The sequence below is a fragment of the Peromyscus maniculatus genome, chromosome 7, assembly GCF_049852395.1.
Source record: "Peromyscus maniculatus bairdii isolate BWxNUB_F1_BW_parent chromosome 7, HU_Pman_BW_mat_3.1, whole genome shotgun sequence".
Lineage (NCBI taxonomy): Eukaryota > Metazoa > Chordata > Mammalia > Rodentia > Cricetidae > Peromyscus > Peromyscus maniculatus.
In genome coordinates this window covers 99685010-99697490 of record NC_134858.1, presented here as the reverse complement: position 1 = coordinate 99697490, position 12481 = coordinate 99685010, and the positions used below count along the sequence as shown (strand labels likewise).

Genomic DNA, 12481 nt, shown 5'->3' with positions numbered 1-12481 from the left:
AAAGGCCAAACAAATAATGATACATATGACACACTGACTTTTATTGGCATGCCAGGCACACACCAGGTACTCCAGTGGGTGTGCAAGCTCTAAATGTGAGAGTTTCAGTTCGACCCCAAGCAATTCACCAAAGCAGTCTATGATTCAATGTCAAAGCCAAATGTTACAAATGACAGCTCTCTGAGTGTTATTAGGTCTGGGCTGAGATCTTCCTAATAGTGCTTAAGCCAGCTTCTCATCCAGCCCCACATTTTGTCATGTTCAGTAGAATTCAGGGCAGTTTTGCATAAAAGTCCTTTTGCATAGCTCTCTTCCAGTGTTGTCTGTTGCAGAAAGCAAAAGGCGCTCCGGACTAAAGCCCAGACACATGTTAACATGTCTCTTCAGTGTGGCTGGTAGTTTATCTGATTGTTCACAGTTTGCCCTATCATTTTCCTTCAGAAGCTTAAAGGAAAAGAGAAAGTGTGCCCACCAGAAGCCCCTGTTTCTCCTGACAGGCCTTTGACATGCATTTCAGTGAAGCCCTTGCGAGGAGGCACTTAACTACTTTCCAGGAAAGAACTGGGAGTCACAAAACCAAGTGAAATCATCAAATAACTTTTGAAAGCACATTAAACAGGATTCAACAGACTTTTTTCTTTTAGACAGTTATGAAATGGTGTCATCAAAATTGTTTTTACTCTTAGCAATTTTACTGAAAAAAAAAAAACCACGGTGAAATCCTATGGCGCACCCATGGAGGTGTTCAGCCTGTGCCTACTTGGAGAAATAAATATCTTACTGTTCATCAGCACTCTCTGGGTCTGCCTCTGCTTTCCTACAGAGGCCTAGCTCCTCCAGGCAGCCCCCAGCCAGTGGCTGAACCTGGCGGGGATTTTAGGGGTGGCTATTTTGGGAACAGGAACTTATTATTGCCTATCTGGCTGGCTGAGACTTTGTCAGGTCCGCTTGGGATGTGTTTTGTTGTAATCTGGGGCTCTCTGTGTCCAGTCCTGCTTCCTTCCCCTTTCATGCTTCATGGATAAACTTGCTCATTTCCTAACTTTTCAGGGCCAGTTTTCTGGAGGACACAATAGCCATGTGTTCAATGTGTTTAATGTGGGAGCATCAACTAAAGAACCCACATATCCTCTATCCCCCAGACATCTACCCAGCTCTGCTAAAAATGAACCACAATTCTGCCAAAGTGAAATTGGCTATTTCTCTTTAATTATTCAGCTGGGATGGACACACACACACACACACACACACACACACACACACACACACACACACTAACTGTGAGACAAAACACAAACTTGGATATGTTCTAAAATTCTACTTTGGCTACTCAAACTATTTCTAAGAACTGATGTAAGGAGTATACTTTAGTATTCCTTTTGTGTTTCCTATGAACTGATTACAGCCTAGACATCACAGTTGCATAGAAAAAAATCCAATTTCCATTTCTTCACTCTAATCACAATCCTACCTTGAGCACCATTGTTCTTGATAAGATTCCTCCCCTTGTGGTTCCACAGATTGAGAAGGATGAGGAGCCTAATTGCGTGCTTGCTGTTTCAGGGGAGTTTGGAGAGGTGTACAAGGGCCGTTTGAAACTGCCAGGCAAGAGGGAAATCTATGTGGCCATCAAAACCCTGAAGGCTGGATATTCAGAGAAACAGCGTCGGGATTTTCTGAGCGAGGCGAGCATCATGGGCCAGTTTGACCATCCCAACATCATTCGCTTGGAGGGTGTCGTCACCAAGAGTCGGCCTGTCATGATCATTACGGAGTTCATGGAGAATGGTGCTTTGGATTCTTTCCTCAGGGTAAGAGTCACTGAGGGGCATGGGTGGTGTTAATACCGTCGGATTCAGAGCAAAGGTCCTGGGGAGAAGTGTCCTGTGAGGATAATCTGCCTTCAGGACTGACTGGTCACATGTGGGAAGATTTTAATCTTGGCAAGTTTAGCAGATATTTGTTGTGGAAAGGGAAGAATGCCTTTGCACTGGGTAACCAATCAGGGTCTCATCCCTGGGAGAGGCTGATCCTCCATCTCTCAGGAGTCATTAGTTGTCTATAGTTCTTGATGTAGGGGCAGTACTCCCCACCATGACATTTCCCCTCTTCCTCATTGGCATGTCTCTTGATATTATTGTTCTTTGGGTCTTGTTTATGCAGTTATATTTCTAAGGGGCAGTCCCAGATGAGACTCACTGGCATTCCAACTCATACAGTCTTTCTGTCTATCAATTCTTCTATGATGTTCCCTGAACCATAGATGCCAAAGCTGGAGAGAGAAAAGGGAATGGGGGGAGTGATGTAATTATATTCTAATTAAAATATATTTAAGATTAAAAACATATTATTTTTAAAAAGAGAGAAGAACAAAGCAGAGTCCGAGGTCTCCTCAGAGGGAGGATGATACACAAGGGCCTCAATAAGTGCTTATAGGTTGAGTAAGATGGTGGAAGCAAAGATCGGTCACCAATATCTTCATGAATTACTGAGACTGAGATGGAAGAGACTCTCAGTGGCTTCATGGCCCAGTGTGCTTCATGCAGATGCTAGTGGCTGCTATTGCCCATACCAGCATAGGCGACCTCACAGCCAGCTCTCCTCAGTTAGCTAGTCAGAAAGAAAACAAATTGCCATCTTCTAGAAAAATCCCTGAGCCTCCTACCATCCAAAGAGGCATCTGAAAGGCTGCCACAGCCACCCAGAAGTCTTTCCTGGCTTCTATACAGAATTGTGTGTCCTCCCAGTCCAACCTTCAGCAGAAGTGGAGGTACCTGGATGTGTTCTGGTTGAGAGATCTTTGAAGGAGCTGTGTCAGGACGTGTTCTCGTGAGACCGTGCTCACAATGGAGTCCCTTTTTTTTGCGGGATATCACAGAGGCATATGGAGAGTGGATGGTAGCAAACCTAGACCAGAAATCAGGCCTTACCAAGAGGCTGAGAGGGAACATCTAGTGAGTCTAGGAGCAGAGGGTCTTGGAACAGCATCAAAGAATGGCCAGAACCTTCTGAGAGGACTTTAGGTGAACAGACTGTGCATGTCTCTACACTCAGTCAGCAGCTGTGGCTGCTGATCAAAGGACCGTCCGTTCATACTGAAGCATTGGTTGGTTGAGTGCTCTAGCCAAGCCTACACTGAAGACTAGGCCGATGCAGTAGAAGAACACAGCTCTAACACCTTATAACTAATCACCCATGACCCAACTGACTCAGCACAGCAACACGGTTTACAATACTCATGGACCCGCAAGTGAGACAAGGGTGTTGGATGGAGCATCTAATTTCTTGTAGAGTCATATGGAGCAGCTCAGGTTGGAAGTTGTCAGAAGTCTCTTTCACTCTTGTGTTAACATGGAGGTTAAATGTATTATCAGCCATACCTTTCCTAATGGCCTGCTTAAACATCTTTGGAACAAGCTGGGTCCAAAAACAAGCATCCTTCAAGGAGACAGTGAAGGCTGTACCATTTGTGTGTCTTGGAAATCATATAGTATCACTTTTAACACAGTACCAGGCCCACCAAGAGCCAGGGAAAGAGAGAAGTCCTCATGTTTTAGGGATGACAATGACACAGTATCTTTTACTTTAGTCTCAGGTGACTAGGGATATGGCCGAGTCTATAAAGTACCTGCTTGCATAAGGATGAGGACCTGAGTTCACATCCACAGCACCCACATAAACAGATGCATTGGCACCTATCTGTAACAACAGTACTAGGCTTGGAGTGGTGAAAGGAGACACGTGGATTATAAGGACTCTCTGGCTATCTAGTCTAACTGAAACACTGAGCTCGATGAGAAGCCTTGTCTTAAAAAATAAGGTGGAAAGTGATTGTGGGAGCTACTCAGTGTTGATTTCTGGCTCCCACAGGTACACACACACACACACACACACACACACACACACACACACACACACGAGAGAGAGAGAGAGAGAGAGAGAGAGAGAGAGAGAGAGAGAGAGAGAGAGAGAGAGAGAGACTTGCTATAGCCATTGGACAGAATACAACCCACCATAGAGGCAGTCTCTACCTCAAACCTGCATGTGCAAAGCTACCAGTTGTTACCTGCTTGTGTAACACTTTGTTTCCATGAGTAACAGGCAGAGATGTTACAGAGTCAAACATGAGTCTTCCTGGGAATGTTGGGGGAGGTATCAAAGAGAGGGAGAGCTTCTCTGAGACTAGGGCATGGGGAGTCTGGAAGACCAGTGGGGAGGTGGATGGTGAAATGTGAGATAGCTTTGTATGTGTAGAAATTAAAGTGAACATGGGCTATTTCACAATCTACAGCAGCTACAAGGTCCTTCCCATTCCCAGGAGCAGGGTGGGCGTGGCAGTGGGGCCTGACTGGAGGCTGTACTTTCACACCACTGAAGCTGCCTTTTCAGGGCAGTATGTGCTTTGTTGCCTAAGCTGGTAGTTGGGGGAGGAGTTGTTGAAGAAGTGGGAATGGAGAAATTGCTGTAGTACATGCCTCCTTGATGGAATGGTTGCATCTCTGTTTTCAAACTCTTGTGCCTAGCACAATGAGCCATGGTAAATCCTGGCTGAATGAAAACTATGCACAATGATTTCTAGAGAGTGGAAGAGAGTTCTAGAAGCGCTGTGTGCCCATGCCACCTCATTCTCTTGTAGACACACGAGAGCAAGGCACACTCTTGTGCTTCCCCAAGGGCAATCATTTATGATCAGAGATCTTGTGGAGACAGTGAAATGTATGTGACTAGAAAGTCAAGAATTTTCTGGACTAGCTTCAAGACCCTCTCCAGAGTCATGTGTTTCCTTGGCGTCACTTGATTCTACTTTAGAGAAAGTCACCACATGGTTGAAAGAATCAGAGTCCCTCTCAAGGTCACTTGTAGGACAGGGAGAGTAATCCCTCAGGAGCCTCTGAGAAGCAAACCCCACCTTGTTACTCCTCCCAGACAGATCATTTTCCACCTGGGGCCCAGGACACATAGACTTGTTGGGCACTGGGGTTTTTTATGATAATGAAACTGTATGCACCGTGGGAGGAAAGCTCGGGGCAAGAGAGGAGCACAGAAAAACAGAGGCGAGGGCACAACTGGAAAGGGGTGGCAAGAGCAGGCAATGCCAAGAGCAGCAGGGAAATGCAGTGTTTCTGGCTGTTCGCACCTCGTGGAGGCAGGTAATCTATAAATCTAATTTCAGCCTTACTACTGAACCCTAGAGCATAGCAACATTAATTGATGTATCTGCTACTTGGTAAAATTGAAAAAATAGGTCATCAGTTCAGTTCTACAGGGTCCATCTTCTGGGAAGGAGGATAATTTTAGGACCACCATTCAAAGAAGAAAGAAAAAGAATTAGTCCTTAAATTGTACAAGTGTTCGCTTTCCTCCAGTCCTGGACTTAGCAGCTTTGAGAGGCCTCCCACTCTGGCCTTGGGTCAGAACCTCAGAGATCCATACCTCATTTTTTTCCCATTCTCCATCCTTGTCATTGCAGAACTTGGAATTCCATCTTCTAGGAGGATTGGAAACACCCAAGAGGTGGTTCCAAATTGTTAATTGTTTTAAATGGAAGAGTTCATTCTTGGTACCAAATTCTATTTATCACCCTCCTGGTGGCTCTTCACTGATCTTCAGAACCATCCCTGAAACTCAGATCCATGTCTTTTCAAAAGTTCCAAAATGGAACCCTGTGGTCACTGTTGGTTCATTCAATAGATGGTCACATCTGTAAGACTCTTGGTAGTCAGTGAGTGGTATCAAATGGAATCCTTTTCATCAGGGAAACTAATTCATGGTCTACAGCTAGAAGGAAGTAGCTAGGGAGGGAATATCATATTGGAAGTCCCGAGACTGAGGCCCTGGCTTGGCTTCTGCTATGAGTCACCCTGTGGCCTGGAGTGAGTCCCTTAACTCAATTTTCCAATCTATAAACTAAAGGCATTGAGCTGGATGAGCTTCAAAGTTCTCTTTTAGTTAAAAAAAAAAATCTATGATTCATTCTCTTCAAACAAATCAAATAAGGGTTTCATTTCCTGAAGTGGATTTGTCAATGAAAGTGGAAATACCTAAATCCTCCCTGTCTGATACGAGGACCGGCAAGTGGCTCCATGCATTTGCAGGAAAGCAATTTCAGTAGAAAGCACTTCAGAATGAGAAGAAAGTTTAAACCGCTCCAGCCAGGCCGGCATCTCCTCACGGTAGCACGGTTGTTCCCGTGGGCTCAGCATGGAGCCCCGTTGCTTCCCAAAGTCACCCCTAAACCAGGTGGTGCTTATTCTGTTTGCTGACCTTCCACACTGCTGTTCTTATCTCTGCAGTTACAAAGCCTGTGGCCAACCATGCTACATAATTTAAGGGATAATTCTTGTCTCTCAAAACAATTTCCCAGGGCCCATGAGATGGCTTAGTGGGTGAAGGAGCTTGCTACCAGCTTAACCTCCAGAGCCCAAGCCCCAGAAGCCACCTAGTAGAGAGGATCAAGGTGTCCTTTGACCTCCATACATGCACCATTCCAGTGAATTGAGCAAAAAGCAGTTGGACACATCAGGGGAAAGATAGTATATTTATACCCTTAGGTTTCACCAAGATGGTAAATACAACAGTCAAGACCCTTCCTGTAGAGATATGTTTACCCTGCAGCACCTAAGGAAAATATGTTGCCTGTTGCAGACTCAGCATATTCCAGGGAATGAGGCACAGGACAGGAGTCCAAAGACCAGATAACAGCAGCATCATTAGTCACAGGTGGCTTTTCTCCCGAAGAAGCCCCCACAGCCTTTTCCTCCATACACCACTGAAGGCAGCCATTCCTGGAGGATCAGAGATGGAATGTCAGCACAGAAGTAATTTACCACTCTGGATTTAGACCTCTGTTATAAAACAAACTCACACAGAGTGATTTAAGTCTGTTCACGTAGATCTCCTGGACTTCCTTTATCTTATCTATGAAAACAATACAATATTGCCTGCCTTTTCTTCTGCCCAGGGCCAGTTTGAAGGCTCTGATCATATTCTGTGCAGTATGATTTGCCATTTGTAAGCCACGTAATGGAAGAAGCTGGTATGTGAGAATTGATTCAGATTTCAAGCGTGTGTCGTTAAGTCTTCATCATCCACTGTTACCACTGGGTTCGCAGCAGGAAACTGTTACCAGTATTGACTCTTTGTATGTTGAGCTTAGAATGCCCATTGGACTGGACTTCCCTCTAATGATGGCCCTAGAGTGTCTCTCACACACTCAGGAAAACATGAGGAACCTTGAACTGGATCCAGGTCTCCCTCAATGAGAACACTTGAGGTCCATGGAGGAAGTGACTGGGAGGAAAGGATGGCCTGACTCCTGGGTGCAGTCATCATTGCAGACATCAGAGCATCGCAGGGTCCCAAATGAAGGCGACTGAACTGTGAACTCATTTAACCCCCACAGAGTCCAGGAAGAGATGACACTGTGCTCCTTAAGTTTCAGGTGTGGGGGATCACCACTCTGGACGCTAAATCACTTAAATCACTTGCTCGCCAGTGAATGGCAGAGCCTGGGTCCAAACTATATCTGTTTGGGTCCAGACACCCAACTTTTTAACCACTGCTGGCCTCTGTTAACCTTGGAAACTATAGTGATGTCTGGTCTAAATTTTAAACACAAGGCAAACCCAGGAAGGCTGTGGTGAATTAAAGCACAAGTATGAATGCCTTGCCAGCAGCCTTCCCATTGTTTTTAAGTGCCACTGTCCCTCTCTAGAATGAAATCTTTAGCGAGATATCAATTTTTCACTAGAATGTCACTTACACTTAAGAAGAAGAAATGAAAAATGGAATAAAAAAATTCAGCACACGTGACTTGAAGCTGGGATGCAGTTTTATAATCTACAGAAGTTGCATGGGGACTTTCTCAGGAGGCAAATCTCCCAGAGATGTGCTTAGGAAAAATGTGGGGTGTTCCTGAAAGGCCAGCTGGCTTCTGGAAAGGGTGCTGATGGAAGTTCATTCAGGAGGAGAATTTGAATCATCCCTGGTACATTCATCCTTCCCAGATGGGCATGTCAGTCCGTCTTTCCACAGAGCAGCGCTTTTTCTTTTATTTTAGGTCCTTAGAAGAAAATGTCACAGAAAAAGCATTCTGGGCAGGTTGGGCGGTGGGTAAGAATTGAGTCGGGAGCAGCCTGGCCCATGGGGCGTGTCCTAGTTTTCTTCTCGGTTACTGTGCTAAAATACTGACCCAAAGCAACTTGGGGAGGACAGGGTTTGCTTCATCTAAAAGGTCATGTTCCTTCAGAGTGGGAATCCAGGCAGGAATTCCAGAAGGAGGAGAAGCAGGAACCATGCTCACTGCCTTGCTCTCCATGGCTTGCTCAGCCTGCTTTCTTATACTAGCCAGGACCACCTGTCCAGTGGTGACACAGCCCACAGTGGGCCCTCCCACATTAATCAATAATCAAGAAAATGTTTCCTACAGTCATGCCCACAGCTCAATCTGATGGACAGTTCCCTCTGATGTCTAGGTTTGTATCAAGTTGAAAAAACCAACCAGTACACCTTCCCCATAGGATCATTGGCTACTGGTGGATTCTGAAGAAGAGACAGTGATTGTTGTATGTGCAAAATGGCATACCCATCCATTTGAAATGAGATAATAGGTGTGTGTGTGTGTGTGTGTGTGTGTGTATGTGTATTGTATAATCTACCCATTAGATGTTCAATACAAAGGAGCTCCTCACACTGTGTATGCTTTGTGGATTTCACATGTGGACTTCTGAAGCAGAGAGTGTGGCTTACCCAGTACTGTGTTCAACAATAACTAGACTAGACCTCAGGTGCCCTGCCTCCTCCCATCTCTCCTCCAGTCATAGCATTCTGGTGTTTAGGGTGTGCTAATTGATATGGACATAATTTACTACCCTTTGGAGAGAAACTGAGGCTGAACTAAACAAGAAGAGAAGTTCCTGGCAGCATGGCTCCAGGCCCAATGATTTAACCATTGTCTGCAGAGGCAAGACCCAGGAGCTTATATGTGGCAAGAAGACACATTCTATTTGTTGGAATATCTGTCTAATGGGGAGGGGGCTTTGGTGCTAGAAACTGAGTCCACCAGCGATGGGAGAGAACAGTAATATAGCCTGGCATGGTGAGGACACTAGCAGGGTTCCAGGTACCAGACACTGTGTGTGAGCTTCAGCCCTCACTGACTCCTATGAGGTGAGCTTGGTTACACAAAGTAAAGCTTGCCAGCTCAGAAAATTCAAAGAATGTGACTGAGACTTTGAGTTTGGGAAATAGTAAGAGATGCTGGTCATTCAACTACATATGCTTTTTAAGGTGTGGGGACTTTTCTTCTATTTTTTTGTTAAAGTTTTCAGCACTGAAAATACTATAGGGACCTTGAGAGATGGGAGTTCTTGTGCTCAGAGTTATAGTCAAACAGCAAAGACAGAAGGTGACACACACATCCACAAAGTTCAAACTTGTGAAATATAAGGCCACACAGTAATACATCTGAAAACAATGTTCAGAGAATGCTAATTACATTTGGGGAAGGGGGAATCATAAGGATGACATCTTTGAGAAGGGACAGTTAAGCAGAGAACAAAAGGTACATAGGGATGGGCTGAGAGAGAGAAAGAAACAGAAGAATGGTACTTATGAAGCTCCAGGGCAAGTAGGACTTGCCTTGGAAAGAATCTAGAGTTCTCTAGTCCCTGTGGCTTCATGCAGCATGAGTGTGTGAGTCCAGAGCCTAAGGCCAGGCAGTAGCTGGTCCCTAGGGTCTCCTAAGCTGTACTGAGGAGTTGGGAGCTTTTTCTTAATGCAATAGGAAGCTATTAGAGAGTTTAAGCCAGGGAGTGACATGGGCTGATTTATGTCTTGAAAAGATGGCCCTGGCTGCCATGGAGAGAATGGATTGTAGGGGGGCAGGTGCAGGAGGCTGTTACAGGTGATGGATGGCAGTGACTTGTTTGGAATGGTGGCAGTGGAAAGGGAGAAGAGTGGACGGTTTGAGATGTAATTTGGAGATGAAATCGACAGGGCTTGGCAAGAAGAGGGCAGAGCATTCAAGGAAAGAGATGAGGAGGAGGGAGGAGCCGGAAGAAGCAACAGGGAACTGAATGCTGGGTGCTGACAGAGGGCTGACAACCCATCGGCCATGCTGTCTAGGCTCCTGTTTAGCCACTGAAGCCCATCTTGATCCTGATCTTCCTTTTGTCTTATCACAGCAAAATGATGGACAGTTCACCGTGATCCAGCTTGTCGGGATGCTGAGGGGCATCGCTGCTGGCATGAAGTACCTATCTGAGATGAATTATGTGCACAGGGACCTGGCTGCTAGGAATATTCTGGTCAACAGCAACCTGGTGTGCAAAGTGTCTGACTTTGGCCTCTCTCGCTACCTCCAGGATGACACCTCAGATCCCACCTACACCAGCTCCTTGGTGAGTCCTTAGCCCACTCAGAGAAAGTATGGCATGAGTCAGCGATGGATGAAGGTATCTCAGTACTTGTTCCTGAGTTTTTTTCCCCACTTAGGGAAGATAGATGCTGGGCACCCCATCCCTCCAGTAGAAATAGTAGCAGCCAGTGTCTGGGCAAGGATTCGACCTCAGCTTTCCAGAAAGAGCCGGTGTCTACTTGGAAGCCACAGTGTGCCTTAGCCAGTGGCAAGAACAATTTGGAGCAGATGAGTTTAGAGAATCCAGACAAGCAAGAGTGGCATCAGAGACATCTTTCAACAGGAAGCAGCTCTAGGCAAAGTTGGAACTGTTGGGTCCCAGTTAAGCTGGGCATTGCATCATCAGAATCTGGTTCAGTTTCCTATCTTGCATCCAGGGGGCTTTAAATACTAGCGCCATACTGGGTGCTGAAATCTGATCTCCTCTCAGCCTCCCCCTCCACATCCTGAGTAGCTCTAATCTCTATCCCACTGCCTCCTTCACACAGTTCCTCTTGGAAGCATAATGGATTCAAAATAGAGTTCTGGCTTTCCTCTCCAATGTAACCTTCCCATTACTCCATCTCCATGGCTGGCTCTATATAACTAGAGACTGAAATAGAAGAGTCACCATTGGTTTCCTCCCATGTCTCAATATTCCAGCCTGGTCTTCTCTTACTCCTAGGAAACCTATCCCCACTCTTCCTTCCACTGCCCTCTGACTTTATAAGACTCCTCTCTCTTTGGCCTAGACTGCTACAGTGAGTATCTAGCTAGTGTCTTCATTTTCTGCTTACATTCATGACCCAGCAATATCTTCCCTTGTCCCCCTATCTATCTTCTTTATAACTCAAAATGAAATGTACAAATTAAAATAATACAGAGAAGCAAGTGCAAAAAATAATTAGTGAATATGACTCCTCCACAGTAGGAGCCCATAAACTTTTCCTTAAAGAGCCATCTGGCTAGTATTTTAAGCTTTGTTGGCCAAGAAAACAAAATGGAGAATTATGTAAAGAATTATGTAACCATTTGTAGTGTGACCCTTGAAAAAGTGATAAACATCATTCTGAGCTATACACATGAGAGAAGCCAAATCTGACACTTAGGCCAAAGCGCTCCAACCTCTTCCTGGAAGCATCATCTAAGTTAGATGTGTCTCCTTCCACATTTTTCCACAACCACGCTATACTTGTTCCTCTGAATTCTTCTGTGCCCCGTGGGACTTTTTTACTTCCAGGCTGACTTTCCAAAGCTTAGTGAATATTCATACTCTCCTGGGAGGGTGTTGATCATCTAACATCCTGAGTGGCACTGGAGGTTACCAGTCTTTGAAATTATGCTAATTCAATGGCAAAATATGGCCACCTCATTTTGTTTCAATTTGCATTTTTATACTATTGCCAGAACTCATTTTTTTCTCTCTTCCATTGTGTCTTTACCTGTTTCCCCCCCCCCCCACTGGGTCTTTTCCTGGCGTTTATGTTGGGAATGTTACCTCTTTATGGCATATGACACAGCTGGATTCCCACATGTTGCTTTTCTAATTGCATGTGGCATCGTCTGCTTTGCGAAGTCACCGAGATTCAGCTAGTCAAAAATATCTATCGTCTTCTGTATCTTCTTAGGATTCTGGTTTGCTTTTAAAGTTCTCCTCACACAAAATCATGAAACGTTTCTTAGGGTTTTTGGTACAGTTGCATTTTGTTTATGTTTGTGCTATATGTAAATATGTATCACACCTGAAATTGTTTTAACACACATTTATTTCAGAAAAAATCTGGACATACATAGAACTTTAAAGAATTTGACCAAGAATCTTCATATAGACCCCTTGTAGATCCCAGAAGGAGCATCTTGCTTTGTGTGCTTCACCATCTAACTCTGGCCTATACCTCTGTCCAGTGTCATTTTTGTTTACACTTACCTTTTGTTTCTGTACACAATGGTGTGCACATCTTAAATTTGGGGTGTCAACAGATTTATAGAGCTGTACCACTCAAACTTCCAGCAAGATAAAGAGTCTAGTCATCACCCCAGGAGGCTCCTCTATGTGCCACACCTCTAGTCAACCCCCACCTGCCA

The 12481-nt window shown here is 45.0% G+C and overlaps 1 protein-coding gene across 1 annotated transcript in view; it reads left to right on the top strand.

The window, feature by feature from the left end:
- Positions 1-12481, top strand: part of Ephb1 (EPH receptor B1) — a 455961-nt gene that overhangs the window by 393986 nt on the left and 49494 nt on the right. The window contains exons 11-12 of the mRNA XM_042281503.2: positions 1564-1811; positions 10185-10400. Of these exons, the coding sequence (XP_042137437.1) occupies positions 1564-1811; positions 10185-10400 (464 nt within the window). The remainder of the gene's footprint in view (positions 1-1563; positions 1812-10184; positions 10401-12481) is intronic.